Raw genomic sequence first — 27,774 nt, 5'->3', positions numbered from 1 at the left:
CATCTTCAAGAGACATGATATATATCTATCATCTGGTTAAACCTCCAAGTCCTTTGCAACTCAAAATACCCAGGGGTTCCAAGGTCAAGAAGGCCATGACAGCTATCTGTGAACTCTCTTCCCCTCCACTGGGCTGGGTAGCCAGAGTAAGAAGTGCCTGCTGACTACAGCCAGTAACCATCTTATTTGTGCTAGACTTGTCAAGATTCAGCCCTGAGCATATCAGTAGATGGAAACGTGTGATAACCCAAGACTAATTTCAAGTGAAATAAGACTCAGCCCCTAAAAATATAAAAGAGCAGGTTTTAAGAGGGCAAGGTGCTCAGAACTTGCATCTCTTGTAGCTATCAAAGAGTTCTGAAGCAATAACTGGATCACTTTGCTGGCCGGGAAAAACTTAGGCCAAGAGATCCCATCATTCATCTGCGTGTACCTGCTGTAATAGCCTCGGTTACCACTGGCGAAAGATGCTGACTGCCATAAGAAGCTCTTACATAATAAGCTAGGGATGCGATAATCAACCAGTTCCCCAATTATTCAAGTTATATTTAAATATAAAAATATAAGTTATATCTAAATATATAAATAGAAAAAGGATTTTAAAAATCTCATGTGGTAGCAATATCAGTGCAGTTATTTTGAGTGTTACCTTGATTATTCTACTAAGATACTACTTTAATTAATGTAGTTATAACTCAGCATTCTTACATATTTGAGAAAGCCATTTCAAGGAACCCAGTAGCCAAAAGATACCAGGGAAGGGGACAGAGGTCAAGAACAATCACTGTAAATTTCTTAATCTTCTCAGATCTTTTGATTGTTTTTTTTTTTGTTTTTTTTTTGGCAGGTTGCTGGGTACATCAGTTCTTATTGCAAAATCTCTTTCCCAAGAAAGTTATCTTGGCAGTGATATCATACTCACAGACACGTGCACCAAGGAATACTGTTTGATGATGGCTGTTTCCCTCAGTGCTCTTTATACGGGCACAAATGGCGGGCTGGACACTTTGCTGGGTCTAAGTGGGGAGCCACAGTGTCCTGCTGTAGGCACAGCACTTTGCTTTAGTGGTCAAAAAGAACAGAGGGACTATACTCTGTTCTCCCCTCCCACAAAGCAGTCTGACCCACTTCTCCTAAGAGGTTAGACTGAGCGAGAGGAAGCCCACAGCATTCATACCAGGCCACAGCACAGAGCAGCAAACTCAGTTAGCAAACCTGCTCCCCCTGATGGGTGCAGCACTGACCCCCAACAACTGGGGATTAAACCAGGAAACGCAAGGGGAGGGGACATACCAGGGTTAAAGTAAAAAAATAAAATGTAAGGAAAACGCACAAGGCCCACAGGCTGGCTAACCATGGTTAGAATCAGGTTTAGAGAATCACAGTAACCGGTGTCTCAGCAAATCCTCAAACCCCAGAGCGAAAGGCATTTCTGTTTATGTATAAAAGGATGTTTCCTTCTTCCACCATTTATTCATTTTTTTTCTCTCTCTCCTTTCTTATTTTTAGTCCATCTGTAACCCAAATTTGGACTATCTACCACTTTTACCTGCCTTGCATTTTTCATCTTTCCATAGTCAAAGAGCAATAAATACGGAGCCCAAAGACCACTTTCCCACCACCAGTTTCCATCAGCCCTTCTCTCCCAGGGTTAGGGGTGCTCAGAGCAGATGTTATCAGCAGGACATGCCACACAGAGCAAGTCACCAAACCAGACACCAGCATGAAAGGGCTCCTGGGGGACTTACTTGTACTTGTGCTGGTTCCGATTGTGTTGATGGTGGTGGGGACGGACGAGGAGGAGTAGAGGGGCACGTGGCCGTTCTCACACCCCAGGCTTTTGTCCTGCCAGTTGGAGGCGCTGATGCAAATCCCAGAGTCCCGAGAGTTCTGCCACCCATTAAGCTTGTCGTCGGAGTTCTGTCTTTGGTGATAGTAGTGCGTCTGCCCGTAATCCACTGAGTCCGACCGGCCTCGGTTCTGGCTGCCGAAGCTGGTCGATGACGTGCGGTCCTCCAAGTGATTCAGCCACATGGCCAGGGCGCTGCGGTCTTCCAACGAAGTAGCCGGATGGATCAAAGCATAGGACAGCAGCTGCCTGCTCTCCTCAATGTGCTGGTTGTGTTCAATAGAGTGCGCCAGGATCTTGGGCAGCAGTTTCATATACTCTACTTTCGCGTCGAGGTTTCCTGGCTTCAGCAAAGGCAGGTGAGTTAACAGGAGGGAAATCACTTTATCCTTGGATTCTTGTTGCCATTGGTTAATAATTCCTGAAAAGAAAAATATACAGGACAAATGAGTAAATATACCCACAATGACTAAACACCACACTCTAGGTTTAGAGACTGTCTGTGGATTAGAGTTTCCATCTCTGTGCCCTGGCTGAATTTTCTCAAAACAGCCTGTGCCTCAGGCAGGTTAATTGATCTCAGATTTTTAGGGGCCAGGGATTTCAGTGGAACACAGATAAAAAAATTCTTAGATATTTAGGCACTCAATCAGATTCTCATTCACTACTTTAGTTCAAGCCAAAAAGGTTGATAGCCCTGTTTTTCCTTTTAGGAAAGTCTAGGTCCACCCCCAGATAGACAAGTGGCCAAGAATAAGAAAATCAGAAAAGCCAGTGCAGTGGAGGGTCCTTGTACTAGAGTTCTTGAGCTGAGGTTGCCTCTCCACCCCAGAAATCAGTTGAAAAGTGATTTAAATCTGGCAAAGGGGCTTGCGTGAAATTAGTAAAACATCCTACATAGAGAAATGTGTCAGGAATAGAAGGACTCCTCATCTCATTGCAGTGAGGCTTATAGCTTTCAGAGAAGAAGCTGTCTCAGAAAAATGACTGTGGACTCAAAGTCAGATGAGTAATGGATCCAACAGTGGGTTTCTGTGGGACCTTGGAGCGCATGTGCTACGTAGTAAAGATCTGTTTGTTTGTTTTTTTTACTGTGGCAAAATACACACAGCATTCACCATTTTAAGTGTGTTGTTCAGTGTCATGAAGTGCATCTACAATGAGATGTATCCATCTCTGGAGTTTTCCATCTTCCCAAACGGAAACTCTGTCCCCAATTAAATAATGACTCCCATTCTTCATTTTCCCCAGTCCCTGGCAAACCACCATTCTAGTGTGTGTGTGTGTGTGTGTGTGTGTGTGTGTGTGTGTGTGTGACAGAGACCCCAGAGCACTTTACCTCTGAGCTTCATCCCCAGCCTTATTTTATCTTTTAATTTTGATACAGGATCTCACTAAGCTGCCAAGGGCCTCACTAAGTTACCGAGGCTGGCTTTGAACCTGCGATCCTCCTGTTCCAGCTTCCCAAGTACTAGGATTACAGCAGTGTACCATCATGCCCAGCTCACCATTCTCTTTTTGTCTTCATGAACCTGAGTACTCTAGGCACCTTGGACAAGTGGGATCTTTTAGTGTTAGTTCTTCCACTGCCTTGTTTCACTAAGCATCACGTCCTCAAGGCTCTTCCATGTGAAGTTCTGTTTCTAACACACAGGATCCCTCCTTGTGTCCCCTCCCACTCAAAGCACAATGCATTTTGCCTTGATGGGCTTTTGAGAAGTGGATTGTTTTGGAGGTTGACAGTTATGCACAGGGCTGGGAAATCCTGCTGGCTTTCATACAGTATCTGCAGGATTGGTGGGGTTCCCAAAACCATAAGATACAAATATATCATCCTGTACTGCAAGGCCTCTTCAGACCCTAGGAAAGAATGCTTCCAACAAAAAATATCAGTGCCATAGTTTGTATTATTATTATTATTATTATTATTATTATCATTATTATTATTATTTGGCAGTACTAGGAATTGAACCCAGAGCTACCTCCAAGCTACATCCCAGCCCTATTTTTTATTCTTCATTACTCGGAAACAGGGTCTCACTAAGTTGTGGAGGGCCTAAGTAGCTGAGGATGGCTGAAAACCTGCAATCCTGCTGTCTCCGCCTCCCAAGTACTGAGATTACAAGAGTATGCCACTGCACCTGGCTGGTTTGGTTCTTTTTAGATTTTTTTTTTCCCCAAAGTCACCAGTTCACTAAAATTCTACTATGGTCATATATCTCAAACATGATGACTTGAGTCTTAAAATAGTTTTTGAAACAGGGTATTGCTAAGTTGCAGAGGCTGACCTCAAACCTGCCATCTTCCTATTCCAACTGTGAGCCCCATGCCTGGCTTAGTTTGGGTCTTAAGTGTTCCCCAAAGGCCCATGTGTTAAAGGCTTAGTCCCCAGTTTGGTGCTACTGGGATATGGAGGAACCTCTAAGAGGTGGGGCTTGGTGGGAGATTTTTCTGGTCACTGGGGGTGTGTCCTGGAAAGGGCAGTGTGACCCCAGGCTTAACCTCCCTCTCTTTTCACACCGTACCACCTACTCTGGCCATAGTGTGCTACCTCGACACAGGCCCTAAAGCAAGAGGGCCAACGAATCATGGGCTGCAACCTCCCAAACCAGGAGCCCAAAGAAACCTTTCTTCTTTTGAAGTTGACGTACCTCATGTATTTTGCTATAATGACAGAAAGGAAGGCATGGTATCAAAAGGAGCATGGGCTTTAGAGTCAGGTAAACCTGGGCGCAGTTCCTGGAACTGCCACTTTGTGGAAAAATGTTAGGAAGGCACTTGGGCTCTCTGGGCTTTAACTGCCTCATCAGTGGAGAGTGCTATGAATAGCACCTCATGCTCCTTGTGCTCTGGGATTAAACAAGATGAAGTATCCAAAGGGTCACTCAAGTACTTGATGGTGGAAATAATTTCTTCTACTTTTTCTGCATTAGTCAAACTCATGTTAAGAGTGGTGCAGGAGATTTAGATGCCAAATTTAAAAATAATTTAGAAGTTAGGTATGGTGGCATACATTTATAATCCAAGTGCTTGCGAGGATGAGACAGGAGGATTACAGGTTCAAGGCCAGCCTCAGTAACTTGGCCTTAGCAACTTAGTGAGACCCTGTTTCAAGATAAAAAGTAAAACAGGGCTTGGGATGTAGCTTAAGCATAGAACAACTCTGGGTTCAATCTCCAGTTCCACACACATACACATAATTTAGAGAAACCAGAAATGATCCAGAAAGTCATTAAAAATAACTAATAGGTAACCAGGCATAATAGTGTATGCCTGTAATCCTAGTACTTGGGAGGCTGAGACAGAAGGATCAAAGGTTTGAGGCTAGTCTTAGCAATTTAGTAAGACACTCAGCAACTTAGTGATACCCTGTTTTAAAAAAAAAAAAAAAAACCAGGGCTGGGGTGTAGCTGAGTGTTATACTGCCCCTGGGTTCAATCCCCAGCAACACACACACACACACACACACACACACACACACACACACGCTACTAACAAGTTGAAAAGAGGCTGAAAGTAAAAAGGTAAGAGGACCTGGAGTTGGGGTTATCGAGCTTATAACAATATCAACAGATGCTTGAATCTCTTCAAGTGGGGATTTCGCAGGCAGAGGCTGAGAAGCCAACCATTTGAAGTAGAAATCACCAAACTGAAGCTGAGGAGGTTAAGATAGTGTATGGAGAAGAGATGAACTACCAGAGCAATAAAGACCCAGAAGGGAGTTGCCAAGGAAGGTTCCAGAATCTCCCTCCTGGGGGTCTGAAGAGTAGAGCCAGGTGATCAAGAGCGGCACACTTCAGTAGTAAGATACTGTGAGCCACATACGGGATCTTGAACTCTCCAGTAACCACGTTAAAGAAGAGCAGAGGATTGAGACAGAATTAATTTTAATGATATATTTGATTTAACCCAATATATTGAAACATTCTCATTGCAGCATGTAATCGATATGAAATGAATAAATACACATTTACCGTATTTTGTCTTATATTGAGTCTTTGAAATCCAGGGTGGATTTCCCTACTGACAGCACACCTCAATTTGGACTCACACAGCAGTGCTCAGAAGCCGTGTGTGGCTCCTGAACCGGCCGGGCAGAGACATTCAGATGGGGAAGGCAGCAGGAGGCGCGATGACTTCAGGAGGTCCCTCCCAGCTCCCTGGCTCTATATTTAGCTAATTGACACCAGACACAAGACAGCCCTCGTGCATTCCACTAGGTATAGCCTCCCTTTTAAAGCAGCTCTGGGAGAGGAAGAAAACTCCAATTATTTCCTCCTCATCCATACACTGTAAGAAAACATCAGGCCTGTTTTAAATGATGAATATTCTTAGGACAAAGATAAAATCTGTCTGGTAAGCCCAAGGGTCTAAAGAGGCACTGGAGACAAGAAAAGGGGCCAGGAAGCAGATAAAACTGTGTCAGAGGCCAACGCTGATCAGAGATAGCCAGGGCACAGTCGTGAATACATACATTCCAAAATTCAATTTGAGAATGACCTTTGATAAAAATGCAGAAGGCTGAGGAACTCCCTGGCTTTGGATATTCTACCCTTTTGTAAAAGGTCAGCTTAAAAAAAAAATCAGGAACAAAAACAAAACAAATAGGACTCAGAGTACAAACTAAACATGTTATCTCCACGTAACTGCTCTCAACCCATGATTAACCTGGGATTCAGAGGAGGAACAAAACAGAAAAGAGGAAGGAAAATGAGACTGCTGACACACACACTCCCATCCCTTCCAGGGTGGAGCCGGCTGGCTGTGTCCGAGGACAGGGCTTGGTTGGATGGGCTTTGGTGTGGCCAGGGAGACAACCAGGGCTTTTGTTTATTACCCCCGGGGGCGTGGTGCCTTCTAAGCCCTAACCACAGTCACTGGATCCAACTACTTCTGCTCCTGCTCAGCTGCCACCGCTGACAGCTACTGGGGGCTTTCTACAAGTCACTTTTCTAAGCTTGTGCATTTAATTACTGACTTAATCCTCTCAAGGAGCTTGTGAGGCAGCTCCTATAACCAGCCTTATTTTATAGACGAGGATCAGGAGCAGGGACAGGCAAGTTGCTTGGCCCAGGTCCCCTGGCTAATGAGGAGGCAGAAAGGAGGTAGGCACATTAGCATGGAGATCTGTAATGGCTATCAATGCTAGACCACGTGGCCAGAAGCTAAAGATATTCATAGCCCATAATTATGTCTTTATATCATAATATCTATAATATGTCCACATACATAATAGTTAAAATAATAAATATGTTAATGGGGTCCATGGATCAGCAGAGGATTTAGACAGCCAAAGTAACAGAAAAAAAAGTGTTACAGAGATGATGTAGATGATACTTTTTGTGGTTTTAAACTATAATCACAGCAAAGGCCTGTATTCCATTACTTGGGAGACTGAAACAAGAGGATTTTCGGTTTGAGGCCAGCACATGGTAATTTAGTGAGACTTTCTTTCAAAATAAAATAAAATAGGGCTTGGGGGTACAGTTCAGAGGTAGAATACCTCTGAGTTCAAATCCTAGTGCCATAAATAAATAGGAAAATAAATAAAAAACAAACATGCTCACAATTTCTTGGGTACTCCCCATTTCTGAAAGGTAGATCCAATCTCCTCTTCTTCCTCCTCCCCCTCCTCCCTTTCCTTCTTTTTCTTACTTGGTGCTGGTGATTGAACCCAAGGCCAGTCAACCCTGAGCTATAACCCAGCCATCTTTATTTTGAAATAGGGTTTCACTAAGTTATTGAGGATCTTGTTAAATTGCCGAGGCTAGCCTTGAACCTGTGATCTTCCTGTCTCAGCCTCCCAAGTACTGGGATTCTAAGTGTGTGCCACCACGCCTGGCTAATTCCATTCCTTTTTACTGCAGTTGGATTCTGTGAGTACACTCCAGTAGCAATAGCAGCGTGCTACCTCCCAGGTCAGGCTATAAGAGACAGTACGGATTTTGCATTGTTCTCACATTGCTCACTCTGGAGATGAGCACCATGGTGACGGGTCACTCAAACCACCTGGAGGGGAAGGCGGCCGATGAGCAACTGAGCCTCCTGCCAGCAGCACTGACCTGCTACGTGGCGGGGAAGGGGTGTGTGCAAGGAGGTGGATCTCCTGCCCAGTTACGCCTTCTGGTAACTGTAGCCCCAGATGTGTGTGTGTGTGTGTGTGTGTGTGTGTGCGCGTACGTGTGTGTTACTAGGGAGTGAATACAGGAGCATGCTAACTCTGAGATGCCCCTCCAGCCCTATTCTATTTTTATTTTATTTATATTATTATTATTATTATTATTATTATTAGTGGTGGTAGTACTGGGGTCCCTGGAAGCCCTACCACCTCCGGGCTACACTCCCAGACCTGACATATATATATATATATATATATATATATATATATATATATATATACATATATATATACATACAGATATAGATATGATATATGTGTGTGTATGTGTATATATATATATATATATATATATTTTTTTTAACAGGGTCTCTTAAGCCAGTACGGCTGGCTTTGAACCTATGTGATCCTCCTGTCTCCACCTCCCAAGCGCGGGGATTACAAGCGTGTGCCACCACGCCCGGGTCTATTTTTTATTTTGAAACAGGGTACCATTGAGTTGAGGAGGTTCTCACTAAGTTGCTGAGGCTGGCCTCGAACCTGCGATTCTTCTGTCTCAGTCTCCTAAGTACTGGGATTACATGCCTGGCTCCTGGATATCATTTTTGAAGGAATCTGAGCCAGAACTGCACATATTCCTGATCTACAGAAACTGCATATAATTACATGTTTTATTGTTTTAAGTTGCTAAGTTTTGTGCAACTTGTTGTGCCCAAAGATAATACACTCTCCAAGTGCCCCTCTAGGAAAGAGAAGTCATAGCCATTTGGCCTTGAGGTGGCCAGTCCTTATGGCAGTCATTTTTATTCTGAGACAGGCCCAGGAAGCTGTCCTGTTGCCACTAAGCATCATCTCTCCGAGCCTCCCTTGTCCCGACTGTCCACCCACCAATAGCCTTTGGACTGTGAGTTAGCTGCCCAGCGCTTTCAGGGAGAGGATGAGCAGGTCATAGAAATGAGGTTATTTCCAGAGACAGTGGTGGTGATTTTTCAGGGCCAACTAATAAATGGCTTCTGATTATGATTTGGCTTCCTGTGGAGGCCTGCCTCCAGGGAGAAAGTGTGCTGATTATACAGACTTTGAGTATGTCTGGTCTCTCTGATGATGGCTCCTCGTGGCAAATTAGCAAGCCACGTGTCAGGGTCTACCTCCCTGCCTTCGGGTTAGTCAATTTGTCAGGATGAGCATCCCCAGGGCATGGACATGTATGCGCCTTTTTACCTTCAAACAGAAGCCAGATCCCACATGCAGGGCCTTAAGATGCGCTGCCTAGGCCCCGCCACCTGCCCTTTACTGCCTTCTTTACTGATCTGCAGCACCTTCCAGAAAGCAGAGAATCTTGGCTGAGATTTGGATTCAACACTCCCCCCCAGGAATCCTTATAATATTAAAATAATTGATCACTTCTGAGATACAGTATCATTACCCACCCCAAATCACCATATTCAGGAAAACTAAACCCCAGAAACTGTGAAGTCTGGTGAGGCCAACTCATCTCTATTACATTCTCTATTTCCTCTATTATTTCTCTGCGTAAGGAGCAGAGATGAAAGAGTTTGCTAGATGTGTAACGTGGGCAAACGTAATGATTTATCATTTGTAAACCAGTGGCACAGAAATAGTAAAAGTAAAATTAAAAGAGCTATAATTAAAGACTATGAAGATCAGGAAACCATCCCAATAATTCTTGGGGTGACAAAGAACGTGTTTAAACCCCAGGTCTGGTATTATTACTACACAATGGTATGTCAGTGTTTAAGGGCTCCAGTTGTTAGTAAATTACCCTTAAATTGCTATTTTATTATATGCCTGTTTTCAGTTTAATAACATTTACCATAAAAGGGTTTCTCACAAGTGCATTTAGGCAATTTGCTCATGCAAGAAATGGCTGAGAATTAAGTACACATACATGAGAAGTAGTACCGGATAAATAAATGTGCTAAAAGGCTAGTGGGTCTTCAGTGGTTAAATGCTCCTTGGCTGGATTAGCATTGCACACTCAATCCTAGACACATCAGGAACCAGAGGCTTTTAAATTTAGTGCAGCTCTGCACAACTCAAAACTAGATGATAACATCACATAGCCAGCATGTGAGCCGACACAGGGCACCCAAAATATCAGGGAGAAAACTGGCCAGTGCCGTAGAGCACGTGGTGGGATTCTTGTGCTGGCACCACACTTGCCTTCTGTCTCCCGAGGCACTCTCTGGAGCTGAGAAATGACTCACCATAATTTGGTGGAGCCCCATAAGTGATGAGGATTAGATCGGTTCGGGGGAGGACCCAGACAACTTGGAGTTACTGAGCTTGTGTAGCCATAAGTGGTGCTTTGAACAGATACAAAAGATTAAAAGTATTATAAACCCTGTACTTAACTTTTAAAAGGGAAAGCCATTGCCGGCTTCCAAGATGCCCCCCCTTTATTCTCCCTTCCTGGTGCTCACGATGGGAACCCTTCCTCCCACACTGAAGCGATCACAATAGGCTGATGCGACCATAGAGCACGGCGGAGGTGTTCTCATATTAGGTCATAAAAGGCATTGCAGCTTCTACCTTGTTTTCTTGGCTTATTTACTCCAGGGAAACTGACCACACCAACTGTGGAGATGTGCGGGCATCGCAGGGAGAGACGCATGATCAGAGAACTCCTCCAGCCTCCTGCTAACAGCCAGAGCCAGCTTAGCAGCCATGTGGCAACTAATCAATATCATGACTATAACCTTCAGCCTTTAATACAAGGAGCTTCATGTTACTTAGTTTACAAAAATCACTTAAGGGCTGGAGATGTAGCTCAGTGGTCGAGTGTTTGCCTTAGTATGCATAAGGTCCTGAGTTCAAATCCCAGCACCCAAAAAGAAAAGGGGTCTATGTAGTGGGCTCCATAACTTGGAATATGCACTGTAGCCTTCTCTAAGAGTAGGAAGGCCATCAGGTGCTAGTCATTCATGGGCACCTGACCATGCTCAAAGGACAAGAACCAGGTACAGCTCCAGCCCCAATGGACACCTACAATGACTCATTTACCATTCCAAGTCCCAGACAGCACAGCACAGAGCCAGGCCAGCTTCCCCGGCACCTGCTATGAGTATGTGGGCGACTCCTGCATTTCCCTCCAGCCCAGGTCCCCACCCTGAGCTCCACATCGACATATCCATTTTGTCAAAGCATCTCAAAGTCCACATCTCCAAGGCCTGCTCACTCACCACATCTGCTTGGCTCTTCTCCCCGTCTCAGAAAAGGCTTCGTCAGGTCAAAACCTCAGAGTATCCTTGATGCTTTTCTCTCATATCCCACATTTCATCTCTCCACAAATCCTGTTGGCTGCATCTTCAAAATATATCCAGAATCTGCCCACATCCCCCCCGCCCACCAGACCTCTCTTATCAGCCCCAAAAATAATTGAAAAAGAATGACCTTTGAACACTAGAGGTAGGTCATGTCTCTCCCTGAGTGTTCCAAAGGCTTTCCGTATGCTGTGGTTTGGATATGATATGAATGTGTTTCCAAGAAATGTGTGTGCTGGGAGACTGGTTCCCAGGGTGGCGGGGTGGCGGTGAGGCACCTTGAAGAGGCTCATTAGGTTCTGGGTGCCCTGCCCTCAGTAGGGATCCGTGCATGTTCCCTTTAGAGTGTGTTGTTATACAGAGCCAGCCGGGCCCCGAGACTCTCTGGCTTTTTGTCTCACCACACGATCTTTTCTACACAGGCTCCCACCATTGTGATGCCATTCACCAAAGGCTCAGATGATGGGACCAACAATCTTAGACTTTTCTCAAACTGTGAGCTAAATAAATCTCTTCTTTTTAAAGAATCTAGCCTCCGGTATTTTCTTATAGCTGTAGAAAATGGCCTAACACACCAACTCATTTGAGTAAAAGCCGAGGTCTTTATGGTGGCCCATGAGTTCTTCTATGATCCAGCCCCCCCCTACTACTGTCCCTTTTATCTGAGTGCATCCTGGCTTCCTTCACCATGTCAGACACATGCCTGTCTCAGAACCTTGGCACTGAGAGTATGTGACAGACTTTCGGATTTCTTCAAAATGTTAAGTGCTTCAGCCGGGCGTGGTGGCGCACGCTTGTAATCCCCGCGCTTGGGAGGCTGAGACAGGAGGATCACGCGGGTTCGAAGCCAGCCTCAGCTACTTAGTGAGGCTCTCAGCAACTTAGTGAGACCCTGTTTCCAAATAAAGTATAAAATAGGTCTGGGAGTATAGCCTGGAGGTAGAAAGCCTCTGGGTTCCACCCCAGTACCACCCCAGTACCCAGTTAAGTGCTTCCTAGAATTTTTTTTTTTTACATAAAGACTGATAGACTAGATGATCTACAAATAATAGTAGTTACCATAATCCAATAACTGTCTGGCCACCTCTTTCTCATTTGATGCTGCAGTATTCTGATTACTTTGAGCTTTTACATCAAATAAAGACAAGGACATGGAACAGAAAATAAAGTGATTAGCTTACTTTTCTGAGTCTTTCCTACATCCTCCTTTTAAATATTCTGTTTAAGATGGTAAATTTTGCTAGAAAACAAAAGCATAATGGGTGCTTCCCCAGATTGTAACTGACACCAATTAAAGTAATCTTCATTAGAAAAAAAAAAGACTTGACAGGCTGAGGCAGCAGAATTAAAAGTATTTAATACAACTTTTTTGCAAACATCTGTTGAAGAATGAAAGAAAGCCAATACCAACAGGGTTGTGTTGAGGCTGTATGTACAAATTTCGGTAGGGAAAATAAGTGATTATAGTTCTTTTTTGTGTATGTATGGTACTGGGGATTGAACTCAGGGGCATTCTACCTCTGAGCCACACTCCCTGCCTGGTTTTATTTTTTATTTTGAAATGTTTTCTCACTACATCGTTGAGGGCCTCGCTAAGTCACTGAGGCTGGCCTTTAAATTGCAAATCTCCTGTCTCAGCCTCCCAGGCACTGGGATTACAGGCATGTACCACCATACCCGGCTAATTGTGATTATGTTTTAATAAAAGCTCATGGGAGTGGGTCTCCTAAGACTCATATAAATTAAATGGAAAAACTGTTACCTATTCAACGAATATAAGCTACTGCCTCGTAAGCCACATTTGGCTAGTTTTTGACACCAAAAACCTCTCAGAGGAGAGACTGCAAATGTTTTAAAGGCAGAAAGTTTTCCCATCTGCTAATCTTCACCCTTCTACTTCCAGACCACCGCTGCCAAAATCCCACATACCACAAAGTGATGGTCCAGTAATCTCTTAAAATAATAAATGTGCAACTCTCATGCTGGCCTGCCAAGGAGAAAACCATTCTTGTTAGCACCATGCTTAAATTTAGTCCTTGTTCCATGAGAAGCACTAGAAATGAGATACCTCAGCCCCCATGGTCAGCACACCATGATATAGATACCCCAACTGCACTATTTGTGTGTGTGTGTGTGTGTGAGCGTGTATGTGTGTGTGTGTGTGTGTGTGTGTGTGATACCAGTAATAGAACCCAAGGGCATTCGACCTCTGAGATCTACTCCTAGCCCGATTTTTTTATTCTTTACTTTGAAACAGGGTCTCATTAAGTTACAGAAGGCCTCACAAGTTGCTGAGGCTGGCCATGAACCTGCGATTCCCCTGTCTCACCCTTTCAAGTACTGGGATGACAAGCGTGCATCACCACGCCCGGCTCCAACTGCACTATTATGTGTCAATAATGAACTGTAAGGCCAAAACACCCAGTCTCCCAGGATATTTCAGGCAGGGTTACCTACACAGGTTAAATCACCAAAGAATGGCTCTTTCTTGGTCCAGTGGAATGAACTGAACAACAACTACTTCCCACAATAGGTTATGAATCTCAGGAAGTCTGGGAAGGGTCAAAGTGAACAAGTTCCACCTCTGACACCAGGGTGCCATTCTGTATCACCAGGTCTGCCTTAGGATTCTGGACTAAGTCACTTTCTAGAATAAATGACATTGCCCAACAACCTATAGACAAATTTCCTAGTATGAGAGCTGGGAACCCAAAGTATAAGTGTGAATACAAGAGCCTGTGATGCATTGTGTAATTATGTAAATACTGTCACCAACAAATAGCATATATTTATTCCCAAAATATATGTTTGAAAAGTTGAGAGTAAAATCTTTTTATCACTCACTAAGGTATCAAATCTGAAACACTGGTAACAAGTTACTCTATGGAGGACAGAATGAACAATTTTGTTGGGGCAGGATAATCTACAATGCAAATTAACAGGTACAATATTTGAAAAGAAAGACCTGGCTAACTGCAAGGATAGAGTTAGGCAACCCTGGAACATCTCCAGTCCCGCTCCTGTCCTCCCCCGCAGGCATAGCCCTGTAGAGGGAGTTAGAGGCACACCTCCCCTCCTGGTTCCACTCTTGAGTTGTCATCCAACTCTGGGAATTTATGCAAAAGTAAGTGGTAAAGGCAGCTTATTTTCACCTGTTACTTGTGCATCAAGCTCATTTGCAGGTCAGTAGGTCTGTTGATGTAACCAGTAAGGTTTTTCAGAAGGTGAGTTACCTCTTAATGTTGAAGTCCGTAGGGCTGTGGGTCCCAAGGTCAATAGGAAGGTCAGTGGGGAAGGATGCAGTTCTCTAATTAGGAATAAGAATGGCTGAGGCCATTTTCCTCCTTCTGGGCATCCTGTCAGAGGTCAATGACTGGACCAGAACTGGGGAGACTGATGGGATGAAGGAAGGCCTTTGGCTTTAGCTGAATTGGTGGCAATATTGCAGGAGGAGATGAGCGCTCAGAGCCCATGGGTATAATGTCTGTGAACAAGGGCCTCCGGTTCATCCCTCCAGAGTCTCAAACATGCTGTCTAGAATTCCACAACAAAAGAAGACACCGAAACAGCAAGAGAGAGAGAGAGGCAAGGGGCAGGAGAAAGACCAGAGCGGGGAGAGAGGCAGACCCACTGACAGGAGGTAGTTTTCTGTGTATGCACCTACATAACTCAGGACAGATAGTCACACATGATCTGTTATAAGTAGCACCATTACCCTGCAGGAAAGCCAGAGAGAGGACAGACCCGGCTGCAAGGGACTTCTCCCTAGAGGCAATCTATCTGAATGCTATGGAGAAAGGCGGGAGACGTGAGGGGCACCTCCACATCCAGGGAATCTAGAAACTTGCCCACCTGCCTTCGTTATCCCTCAAGAGTATGGCCCAGAGAGGTAAAAAAAAAAAAAAAAAAAACCACACTAACCTCCAACCACACTAGTCCTGAGCTGGGAATGACAACAGTGCTCTATTGCTTTTTTATTTTAATCTAGCTTTACTCTACCACTTTGGGAACTGGATACTTTTTTTAATCTATAGATAAAATATGTTCCATTCCCATCAAAGTAAGTGACTTGGTGCTAGGGTATGTCCTTTTTGATGAGGCTTGTACTGCCAAAGACACCTTCAATAAGGAAAGTTATAAACCCATAGAAATGTCTGTAAAACAGTACCCTTTGGGAGAATCAGACCGGATGGGTGGAGAAATAGTTGGACAAGGCCTTCTTTTTCTAGAACCAATGGCAATGATGTAAGAGGTAGAATCCATTTTCTAAAGTACAGGCAGGGAAGCTGAGAGGAGGATCATAGGTTCAGAGCTAGCCTCAACAACTTAGCAAGGCTCTCAGCAACTTAGACCATTTTCAAGTAAAAATTAAATAGGACTGAGAATGTAGCTTTGAGGTAGAATGCCCCTGGGTTCAATCTCCAGCACCAAACAAATAAAACAAAATACAGGCATAACCTCCTGAAGATCTCCAGCCACCATCCCAAACATTACTTAGTAATGTATGTCATTGTCAACATGATTTGTATTATGATGTGACACAATAATGCGCCAGTAAAAACACATTAAAAATAAAAATAAAAAATAAATAAAAGAATCCCATAAAAACCTTAATACATTATGACTATGCCAGGAGAAACTTCTTCTTTGGCTATTTAAGTCTTAAAAGAAATAATGATTATTATTTGTCATAGATAAACCCTTTCCCTCCTGCCCGTCATCGTCATCCATGATGCAGTCTAAAAATCCACCTTCTTCTTGAAACCCTGTGTGCCCACACTGGCCTCTCTTGCCTTCTCCCTACCACTTGCACACTTGTATGTCTCTCTCTCCATTCAGACCACCAGCTCCTCAAGGGTGAGGACAGAGCCTCCCAGGCACACCTAAGTCAGTGCTGAGCACACAGGCTTGTTGGACCAAACTGGCCAAGAGAGGTACATGGGCTTTCCTACTACAGGTAGCACCACAAAAGATACATTCCTCCTCAGCTTCATCTGAATCTCAGGTTAGGTGCTAAGCATCAATGGCAGGATGGTGTGGTTCCAGCAGAAAGGGAGCGCTGGTCTCTCTTCATAGCTAGATGCCTCCAGTGCCCTCGCATGTGGCCCTTGGCCTCACGGGGCCACGTGCTCAGCATATCCCTGCACTGTGGGCTGGTCCTGCTCCACTAAGGGCCCCCTCTTCTAACCTCTACCCAGCACAGACAGAGGGAGGCATCAGGTGTTGTGACTTGGGAGAAATGAGAAGAAAGACAACAAAGTATAGCCAATCAGACCATGGGCTCTGGCAGAGTTGTCTGGGTCTGAATCCCAGGTGGCCCATTGAGTCAGCTCTGTGAACCTGGGCAATTCATGTAGCCACCCCGCAGTTCAGCCCCCTCATCTGGAAAATGGAGTATCTCAGAAGGCAGTTGTCATGTTTGAGTTGTTTAATCTCTGTCAAGAATGGGCTCATCATCGGGCCCACAGTGAGTGCCACATACTTGGCAGCTACTGTTGCCATCACCCAAGGACCCCAGATGATGTTCCAGTGGGATTACTCCCACAGGGCAGGAGGGGGCAGGGAAGTGACGCTGAAGGCCCTGGCTCTGCTTCACAAGGTGTGGAGTGGTAGCACCCCGGGGAACTGGTTAGATGGGCAAAGTCTGCCCCCCTCTCTGAGATATCCTAAATCAGAAACTCCGAGGAGCCCTCCAGGGGACATGGATCCAGGCTCACGTTTAGAGAATCACTGGTGAAAGGAACTAAGAAAACCATGGCTGCTGGTTCCCAGCTTTGGTGTGACCAGAAAGTAAGGCTGATGCCCAACTAGGTGGGAAAGTGACTCCTCACCAGAAGAAGAGCTAGGAGGACTCAATACAAAGAGGGGCAATACAAAGAGGACCTATGTTTAAGAGAAAGTTGTTGGGTTTAAAACAATAAATAAGTGACCAAAACTGTTCATACTACTTCTAGGACAGGGCCAGTGGCTCAAGTTTTCTGCTCATAGCAGTCTACCAAGTGAAAAAGAGGTTAATAAGTGCTTCTAAGGATAGACAGAAAAACCATGATCTGACCCATTTGGGTTTTAAGGGTTCCAGAAGGATAATAAACAGTTGGGTGTGATGGTGCATGCCTATAATCTCAGTACCTGGGAGGTTGAGACAGGAGGATAGTAGATTTGAGACTAGCCTCAGCAACTTAGTGAGACCTAATTTCAAAATAAATAAAAAAGGCTGGAGGTGTAGTTTGGAGGTAGAATACCCACAGGTTCAATCTCCAGTATTAAAAAAAAAAAAAGAAAAAACAATAAATAAAGTCTAACCAAGCCATCTTGTTCAAGTCTGAAGAAAATGAGGTGAGAATTTCAGTGCCAAACATCTTTGCCATGGAGTCCCACCCCCACAGCCACCCCTGCTGTGCTGTGCTCGGGTTCCCCGAGTGCTGTGCTCCTCCAGGGAGCTCAAAGGAACCTGGACACGAGAGCTAGAACAGTACCTCTAAATGGCTGCTCCGGAGAGCTGTCTGGTGAGGTGTCAACTCACTGGTCTGTCGATGAGCCGAGGGACATGAAGCAACAGGAACCAAAGTCTCTTGATTAGAGGACCGTACTATTTTGCTGAGTTTGAGCGGGAGGGCACAGACGCTGTTCAGGTTATATGGAGCTGAACACATTACAGTTGAACCAGGTGTTAGGTGAAAAAAATGTGTGAGTTGATGGAATTACCACATAAAAGATCGCTCCATCTCCTCCCTCTCCACTTTGTCCTTCTCCTTTTCTTCCCTCCTCTGCTGTCTACTGGGTGCAGTTCGTCATTATTGAGTGTCTGCCTGGGCATTGTGATGTCAGAGGCACGCCCACAGAGAGTGATGCTGAGAGGGGACCAGCAGCCAGCCCTGTGGAGGGCCACGTGGCTCTGAGGGGAGCTCTTGACGCCTCCTTCCCTCGACTTGCCTGGTCACATGTTACATCTCAAACATCTCCTGAACTCTTTATCCTCCATTGCAAGACCAATATGGTACTTAGGGGACACTGAGGCACACAGAAATTCGTCCAAGGTCACGTAACAATGCCGTGGTACTAAAGTGTATCGGGCCAGAGCTCCTGATCACTCATCCGCACCAGTCCCGGGGACCCAGCTGCCTTTTATAGAAAGTTTCCACACACCTTCTATTCCTAACCTCCATCACGAGCAGCGGCCGGCAGCACCAGCAGGCTGTGTCACACACTTAGTAAGATGCCCCATTTAGGGCCATGAGCACGGCTTGACTGCACTGAACATGAGCTAACCGAATTGTAGGTCTTCTCTGGGGACTGCTTTTTTTTCCTTTTGTCTTTAATTTCAAACAAGGCTAACTGAACAGAGCTGAGCTGTTGAGAAATTCAACTTAGATTCTTCGAGAAAAATCTGGCAGCTCACTACACAAGACTCTTCCTGGTCTTCCCCAAGATGCAAGAACACTTGAAAGCCTAGTTTTGGGGTAAGAAGTGTGTTTTACTCATAACTGCCCAGGGTAAGGGCAGGATCCATCTTTTTTTGTTGTTTTTATTTTGCAAGCTGACATTTACAGTAACAGTGTTGAGGAAGTGAGAGGTAACCTAAAAAATAGTGTGTGTGTGTGTGTGTGTGTGTGTGTGTGTGTGTGTGTGTGTTTGAAGTTATCTGAATGTCTTGACCTTGAGGTCTAAACTGGGTAGGACCTTTGGAGGGAAAAGGAATAAGATATGAAGGTGAAGAACAGACATATAACCTTTAGCACATGGCCTGCTCACTGATCATGGAACAGATCCTGTACCTAAATAAAGCCCCAGAGAGTGCACATATTGGAGAAGCCGGTTCATTTAGAAAACAACTGATGGGCCAGGGCTGGGAGTGATCGATGGCCGCTAGGGTGACTTGGTTTCCAGCCTGACATATGTACCTTTCAACCTTGTAGTAAATAAGATAAAACCTCATTGTAAAAGAGCCCCAGCACCCCCCCATGTGATCAGCGTTTGCTGTCTCCTCATGTGACTGGCCTCCCAATTTAGCGCGTAACCAACTCCCAATGACCTGTAATAACACTATTCCCAAATTAGAGCTCTCAATTTGACTTGGCTTTGGTCCCTCCCTCAAAGCAAAATAAAGCATCCGTTTTCTTTTTTTTCACATTCATAATACTCTCCTTTTTGAGTTGCCAATTCAAACCCTGCCCCAGTCAGATTAAGCCCTCCCTCTGTTTTTTTTTTTTTTTTTTTTTTTTTCTGGTTAGCCAAAGAGCCTGATGGAAAAACACCAAGAGACAAAAACAAAAACAAAATCAGACAAAAATTCCAAGTAAGTGACATTCAGCTGGAAAAGCTATGATTCACATGCAAATAAAAAAAAAATCTCCCTGAATTCACTGTTAAATGACGCAAGCCCCTGGCTTCGACATAAAAAGGGCAGAATGAAATCACCCACAATTAAACTCACTCTGGAATACTGGAATTCTCCGGTGAGGCCTTCCCAACTAATGATAAGAAAACCCACAACGGTAACAGAATGAGGCTAATTGAGTGGGAGCCCAGGGCGTCCCCATCTTGGCTGACATTCACCCTGAAACACCCAACATTCTCCATTTGCCTACCTCCTCTCCTGGACTGGGCACAACCTCAAGGAGATGGTGCTCAGACGGGCCCCCCAGGAGCAGGTCCCCCAGGAACCCTTCTTTCTAGGCAGACTTGCTGAGGAAATGACTTGCCACCTGCAGCCCAGGATGAGACAAAGCCCCCCACTGGCCTCGATCTCGAGCCAAGGACAGATGCAGGTTGGCACAATCCCTCTGGAGACTGGTAGGTGATGCCCCACTTATCTTTCCTCTTCCTCTGGAGACTGAGGTTGACCTGACACTGTACACTCCCTCCATCCTCCCCTGCTTCAGAATCCCAGTATTCTAGAGATAGGAGGGGTCTCCCCATATTGTTGGGGTCACCTGGGCCACCATCAAAGAGAACTGAGCTCATTGAAGCCATAATCGGCCTCCCTGCAACTTCTACCCAGGTCCATTTTTCTGAAACCACAAAAATTCAACTTACAAACACTTGTATGACGATGTCCCCGGTGGCAGTATTCACAACAGCAAAGAGGAAGCGACCCAAATATCCACCAATAGATAGATGGGCAAACAAGACATGTGCCATACATACAATGGAATACCATTCAGCCTCAACAAGGAAGGAAATCCTGATGTATGCTTTCGTAGGGATGAGCTTCAAGGATAGTATGATAAGTGAAGTAAACTAGACACGAAAAGGCAAATACTGTATAATTCTACCTGTAGGAGATGGCCAGAGGAGTCGAACCGATGAGATAGAAAGTAGAACATGATTCCCAGGGCCTGGGCCAGGGTCGGGAGGAATGGATAGTGGTGATGGTCCCTCAACACTGTAGACGCTGAATGCTCAGGGCTGTGCATCTAAAATCCCAGTACGTGGGAGGACTGCAGGTTCATGGCCAGCCTTAGTAACTTAGTGAGAACCTCAGAAACTTGTTCAGACCATTTCCAAGTAAAAATAAAATAGGGCTGGGGGTATAGGTCAGAGGTAGAATGCCCCTGGATTCAATCCCCAGTAAAACACACACACACACACACACACACACACACACACACACACACACTGAAGTTAATTTGGTAAATTTTATTATATATAAATATATAAATATATATATATATTAAACTATAGAGAAAAATAATTGCTCTTTTACAAAATAGCCTTCCCCCTAAATCATTTTCAGGCTAAAAAGCCTGGTTTTTCTAATTATCTTTATGTGGTATAATTTCTAGGCTACCCACAGCCTCCTGGTCTCACTCCTCCAGGTATGCTTATGGTCTGGTGTGTGTGTGTGTGTGTGTGTGTGTGTGTGTGTGTGTGTGTGTGTGATAGAGAGAGAGAGAGAGAGAGAGAGAGAGAGACACTCTGGGAACTGAACCCTGGGACATTCTACCACTGAGCTGCAACCCCAGGCCTATTTTATTTTTTATTTTGAAACAGGGTCCCTTTAAGTTACCAAGCGCTGTCCTTGAACCTCTGCTCCTCCTGTCTCAGCCTCCTAAATACGAGGATTACAGATGTGCACCCAGCTCACTAACTGTCTCTCTGAAAATCTGGTGGGCTGTGGTCATCTGCACAGGGTCCTTCTCTGAGTCAGCAGCTTAGCCCCCAAGCCAAGAGCTGCTCTACGTGGCTCTTGATGTTCTGCCTCGGCTACCAGGGCAAAGGTCCAGGCCCAGAAGAATAAAGCACAGGCCACCACCCCACCAGTGCTTCCCCAGGCCTGGTCCCATCTCCCAGATAACTGTGGGCAGCTGCAGCTGAGAAGCAAAAGCTGAGAGGCAATGGGGGATGGGGGCTGTGTCTCAGCTGAACGCAAGCTGGTCTTCCCAGAGATCCCCCCATAGCTCTCAGGTGTCGGCAATGGAAATGGAGCAGGCACTCAGGGAGCTACTTCCTGCCAAGCCGCCACCAGCCTGTAGCCTCTTCATGTGTTCAGGGGGAGAGTGGCTAAATGTGTGCAGACCCCCGGGCTGAGCCAACCCTGCTAGGTACAAGGACACATGTCCCTTGGCCCATCTTGAAAAGGTCTGAGAGTCTGAGGAAGGAAAATTCCCTTTTGCATTGTGAAATTTATTGAAACGGAGTGGCCTGGGTGTTGGTCTCCTTGCAAAAGTGAGTAAGCCATTTCCTGCCAGTAAACTGCTCGGCCTTTGGCAGTGGACTGCTGATTTGGGGGCACCATCTGAAGTGTCACGAACTTGGTAAACATTTACTGTGCAAGCATGCAGCTTTTCTAGGAAGGCCAATTAATTTGCTAAATTAATGACCATTAGGGGGGTACTCTTATTATAGTGGGTTAATTCTTCTCTAACAGTGAACACCTGGGACAGGGTATGAGGTTGTGTGGGGTGCTGGGTATGTGCATGTGTGTGTTTCACTTACTAGTTGAAATAACCACATATAAATTAAAACCAGGTCTAGCTTTTAAATTTCTTCTTCCTTTTCTTGACTCCTGATTTTCTATTAATATTTGAGCCAATAATGGGTTGACTTTGGAAAATTCTCTTTTCTATGCCAATAGTTTGCCAGGGGTTTGGAATGATGGGGTCGGACTCCCTCTTCTGTGAATCTATGGTCTAAGGGGGTCAATATAGGCACTTATATAAATTTACCACTTATTACAAGATTGTACCCACCTGGATATACCGAGACATGCATCTTGTTCTGCTGTGGGGAACAATATAGACTTCAATCAACTGCTTTGAAAATGTCTTTTGCCTTGAAGTATAAAAAGTTGGCTATTTAATGGCTCGAATGATCATTTAGTCCTTTAAAAAGACTTCTGTGCCGGGCATGGTGGATACATACCTCTAATCTCAGTACCTGGGAGGCTGAGACAGGAGGATCAAATTTTCAAGGACAGCCTCAGCAATGTACTCTGGGGGTGCAGCTCGGAAGTATAATGCCCCTGGTTTCAATCCCTAGTGCCCCTCCAAAGGATTCCTGTGCTGCCTTCTCCTTCTTCAAGAAACAGACAGGCTGCAGGAAGGAATCTAAATTGTCTGGTTAAAAATATGGAGATCGATGAGTGTTTTTCTGAGTTCTGTTGGGAAGAGAACCAGTTTGTGTGTGATGCTCTGATGTGGGTGTAAATTACACCAAGAAGTGATCCTCAGCGAAGAGTCAAAGGAGGTCAAGTAGCAGAGGAGTGGTCATCCTGGACTCCCCTCTGTCCTCAGCACTCCTCTTCCACCACTGTTGAACAAGCCCTTTTAGTAAAGAATCACACATGACTGTGCTGACCTCCAGGTATCACCGCCATCCACGTGTGCCCCCTGAGATAGAAATGGGGGTTTTCACGATTCCCAGGCCCTCATCCTGAACCTCATACTTATGTCTGTGTCTTCGGGGATCAGATGCCATCTGCCTGCTATTCCTTCCTCTTCGGGTACCAGGACAGAGATGGCTGCCCTCCCTCCCTCAGTGCTCTGCAGACATGTAGATAGTGGAACCCATGCCCATACAGGCCAGAGCACCAGTGCACACCTGGTCCCTCCTGAGCCAGGCAGGGTACTCACTGCGTGCAGAGCTTCCCGCCACGGGGAAAGGCCTACATTCGGCCACACTGCATGCAGCTTGCAATAGAAAAAAACGTGCTGGTTACAGAGCACACAGAGTTAGGTATCAGGTACCAGCAAGCCTGAAACCACTGTGAGTTCTTGTTCATTGCTTTCCTCTCTTTCCAGGAGCCCCACTACATATACGATAGCATTGATCAAGCGCCAGCAACTGAGTGCTTGAAAGTTCGGGCTGCCCTATGTTGCTAGGCAAGTGGTAATTTGGTCTCAATTTATTTCCTTTTATGATTTAATTTGGTCCATGTTTATTCTTGATTCCATTATCTTTATTGCTTGATGGATGCTGAGGAGTAAACCCAGGGGCATTCGAACTCAGCTAGACCCTCAGAGCCCTTTTTATTTTTCATTCTGAAATAGAGTCTTGTTAAGTTTCTGAGGAAGGTCTCAAACTTGTGATCCTCCTGCTTCAGCCTCCCAAGTCCTGGAATTACGGGCATGCACCAACACACCCAGCCTATTTATTTATTTGTTAAAATATAGTCAGAGTGCAAATCCAGAGCAGAATATTTTGGAGACTTGATTTAGGAGTAACTTTCTCTTAAATACTTTTTGGAACAAGTTGGGATATGCACAAGTAAATGCTTAGGATACAGCCAGTGATCAGTGTTATTATCAACAGGGTTACCAGGACCTAGGGAATGTCGCGATTCACAAAATAAGCCTTCAGCGGCTATGTGCTCGCAGGAGGCTGGCTCAGATTTCAGGACCCAGATACTGTGTGTCTGACACATGACCAGTGTCAGTACTAGTACTCAATAGCCCCAGGGAACCCATAGCCATTTTTCTGCAACTCCCTCCGATGCAGGGTGGCCTGGGAAGATACAATGGCCACAGATGAGAGAAAATGGAATGAAATAGTAGAGGCAAGAGGCCAGCAGGGTACTGAGCAAGCTTTGACTACTTCTGTTGCGTTTTGTGTCAGGGGAATCAGTCTGATTTAAAGACTTTCCCCGTATGCTCATGTCTCCAGATTCTCCTATGAATGCAGCAAACATCTCACAACCCCATACATTAAAGGCCACATTGTGAGATGAGAACAGAGATCCTTCCTCATCCAGAGGTTGCTGAATCACACACCTCTTTAATGGGACGCCCAACTCTAGCACAGGCATGGACTAGTAAATCCAGTGCGAAAGCCATACATTGTTTGTTATGATATTATAACTGTTTTAAGGTCTCTTTTCAACAGCTCTACATTTCCTCTGAAACTGGGATATTGAATCAGTCATAAATCTTTCCATCCTCTGGAATAGCTGTCTATCAAGGCTTACTTGTCTTTTGGGAAATTTCCAATTCTTACTTCGTCCAAACTCTACAAAACTGGTCTCCCCACATATTTTCCATTCGGAGTTCCATCAAGAAACCTGCAACAGAATTTTTTCCGAAATTTTCGGTGTCCCTCAAACATAATGACTGGTATACACATTGAATGACTCGACTTCTCATTTAGTTTCTGACTTATTAACAGTCATTAATAGTGTCTACTGACCGTAGAGTACTGTTTTTTAAGGTTTGCAAAATTTCTTTCCAAACATTATCACATCTCATTTTCAAAACAAGTGTGACTGGCAGGTGGTAGGGAAACTGAGGCTGGTGGAGGTGGAACTCCGTGCCCCGGAGTCCCAAACTTCTAGTTGCTGGCCCAGCAGCACTGACGTCCACAGCCTCTCCTGCTGAGGCTGAGCTAACTTAGCTTGCTGGGAAGATCTGCCCAGCCTGACGGTTTCACTTATGTGTTCTTGGTTTTTCTTACAAAGGAATCTAAACCTTGACAGGCATTAGAAATTTAATAATAGCTGAAGAGCACATCCCAGCATGTCTCCAAAGCAATACAGAATCAAATTCTGAAAGCAAATAAGTCCTCGCTTTATTCTTCTCTCTCTGGCTCTGCTGGCAGGGTGTGAGTGGACTGGGTGTGGCAGGCAAGGGGAGAAGAGACTCCAGGACATACCATTATGATTATCTAACGATAACAACACTCTTACTGGCAGTGTCCTCTGAAAAGATTAAAAGCATTTTATTCTACATGGCAACAACCTTCTGCAGTAAGAAATGATAAAATTAAAAATAAAAACTGCTTCAGTATCTTTTAGTGATGATTATTTAAAAAAAAACTTTTACATTGTAAACCAAAGAACACACTGAAATGGGGGTGAGTGTTCAGATCTTGATTCAACTAACAGTCACTTTTGGGTTTTCTGGAAAAGAAAATCTAACACATGTGGCCAAATTTAAGTCATGTAAGTTAATTTTCCCTTAAATGACCACAAAGAGGTAGTCCAGCCAGGTAGAGTGGTATACACCTGTAATCCAGTATTTGTGAAGGTGAGACAGGAGCGCTGTAGGTTGAGACCAGCCTGAGCGATAGGGTGAGACTCTCAGTGCCCTAGTGAAACCTTGTTTCAAAAGAAAAATTTTAAAAGCCCAGGAGTGTAGCTCAGAGGTAGAATACCCCTGGGTTCAATCTTCAGTACCATACACAAAAGGTAATCATACAGGAAAAAGGCCCAGAATTCACTTACAACCCTAAACATCATCTCTGCTCCCACTCCAGAAACATTCACAGTCCAAGTGTCTCAGTGACAGACCCGAGAATCGGCGCCCCTTTGGCAAGAAGCAGCTTTGCAGCAGATGTGGAAAAAGATGAGCGCCGGTTACTGAGGCCCAGGTCACCATGCACTGTCTTTCTAATTTCCATTTTCTGAGACCTCACTTCCCTTCCCAAACAGAAGAATCTGGCAGTTGTATAAAAACCAACCACTTCCTACTTGTATCGTTCTTATTCTACAACCACATGAAGCCTAAGAAAAGACTTTTGTATAATGAGACACACTGTGACCTCAGACAAGCCTGTGGGATTTCCCAGCAGACACAGCAAAGGAAGGAATGGGGATGGGGATGGACCCCAAGCCACGGGTGACCCAAAGATGAGGGAATGCGGCCCTGGCGGCACTTTGAGCAACACGTCTATCTCTGGACACATATACTTGTCCACAGTCATTTTGCTTCCAAGTCACTGTCTCATCATGTCACTGGATGTTAGACCCAGAGGAGATCCTCTCAGTAAATCCTGAAGATTATCAGAGAGAAAGCTCACTCCTCACACAGTCCGAGATGGGATTGATGATAAGGCGGTGGGGGGGAGATCATGGGGCAGAAACCAGCAGTGCAGAAGGGACTCAGTGTAAAGTCACTGCTTGACTACAAACAGGTCTACTGAGACAGGGCACTAGGTTCTAGGTCTGGGAATGTAATCGCTCGTGCCTCATTTTCCCCATTTGATGTTCTTTCATTGCCAGTCACTTCCAAAGACCGTCATGGAAAATAACGGTCTGTGCGTCTAAAGGCTTGGCGCTGCTGTGATGATCCACATTCACTTGGAATGTCTTTGTCTCAACTTTAAGACTCTACTGCTGCCCAGGCCACAGTGTCCACTGAAATCTGGTCTCTGCCTGGCATCAGCATCTGGAAGTGGAAGAAACTGATTAAACATTCTTGGTTGCAGATTGGTATTTTTAGCACTTTTAGAAAAAAAATTAGACTGTTTTTCATATAATTCATTCCTCATAATATTAGCACTTGTGTTTTAAGAGCACGTAGCAGGCAGCTATTGTTAGAGAAGACAGGATCAGAATAAAGTGGCTGAGTTACAAGGGATATTGCTCATTCTCTTTTCTTGCTGAAAATATCTTCTAAATGTCTACTTTCCAGTTAGCAGCTCCAAACTATTCTTGGTTTTATGGATTATAGAAATATAAGAATCTCTACAAAACCAACTTTAAATATTTGGCCTTCTGCCCCAATTTTTAAGAATAAAGGTTTATCTGTGAGTTTCCCCAAAGTCCTACCTGACTGTCATATACAAAATTCATACCCAAGTCAATAAGAAATAAGTATTTGAATTATTTGTCTTCCTTGTTGCCCTACTTCTGGCTGTTTCTCTCTTGGCTATTTACTATTTTAAAAGCTTACATAGCACAAAGAAAGGAGAAGGATACTAGAAAGAAGTTTAGGGGCAAGGCTGGGTAAAGAAGATGGTAGTGTAATACTGGGCGTGTAATCCCAGTACTTGGTAAGCTGAGATAGGAGGATCGCAGGTTCAAAGCAGCTTTAACAATGAGGTGAGACAGTGACTTAGACTCTGTTTCCAAATAAAAACATAAAGTAGGGCTGGGGATGTAACTCAGAGATAGAATAGTACGAAAATAATCTAAAAAAAAATTGGGATTGTCCAAGGTTTCAGATTATCTATGTTGTCCTGAAGAACCATTTATGACCACCCCACCACCACCATGATAGATAGTGACTGTCTTAAATATGGTCCCTTGTTATTTGAGAAAACAGAAGAATCAGAAACATGATTCTCATCTTCTCCCACCCACCCCCGAG

General features: G+C 44.7%; 1 protein-coding gene across 2 annotated transcripts in view; it reads right to left on the bottom strand.

The window, feature by feature from the left end:
- Positions 1-27,774, bottom strand: part of SAMD4A (sterile alpha motif domain containing 4A) — a gene marked incomplete at both ends in the record, with an annotated part of 249,891 nt that overhangs the window by 92,814 nt on the left and 129,303 nt on the right. For both annotated transcript variants that reach the window (XM_080708237.1, XM_080708238.1), the window contains one exon: positions 1,749-2,270. In XM_080708237.1, the coding sequence (XP_080564363.1) occupies positions 1,749-2,270 (522 nt within the window). The remainder of the gene's footprint in view (positions 1-1,748; positions 2,271-27,774) is intronic.

Source organism: Muscardinus avellanarius (assembly GCF_963383645.1).
Source record: "Muscardinus avellanarius genome assembly, chromosome: 12".
Classification (NCBI taxonomy): Eukaryota; Metazoa; Chordata; class Mammalia; order Rodentia; family Gliridae; genus Muscardinus; species Muscardinus avellanarius.
Note: the sequence above shows the minus strand (reverse complement) of the source record. Positions and strands in the feature narration are given on the sequence as shown.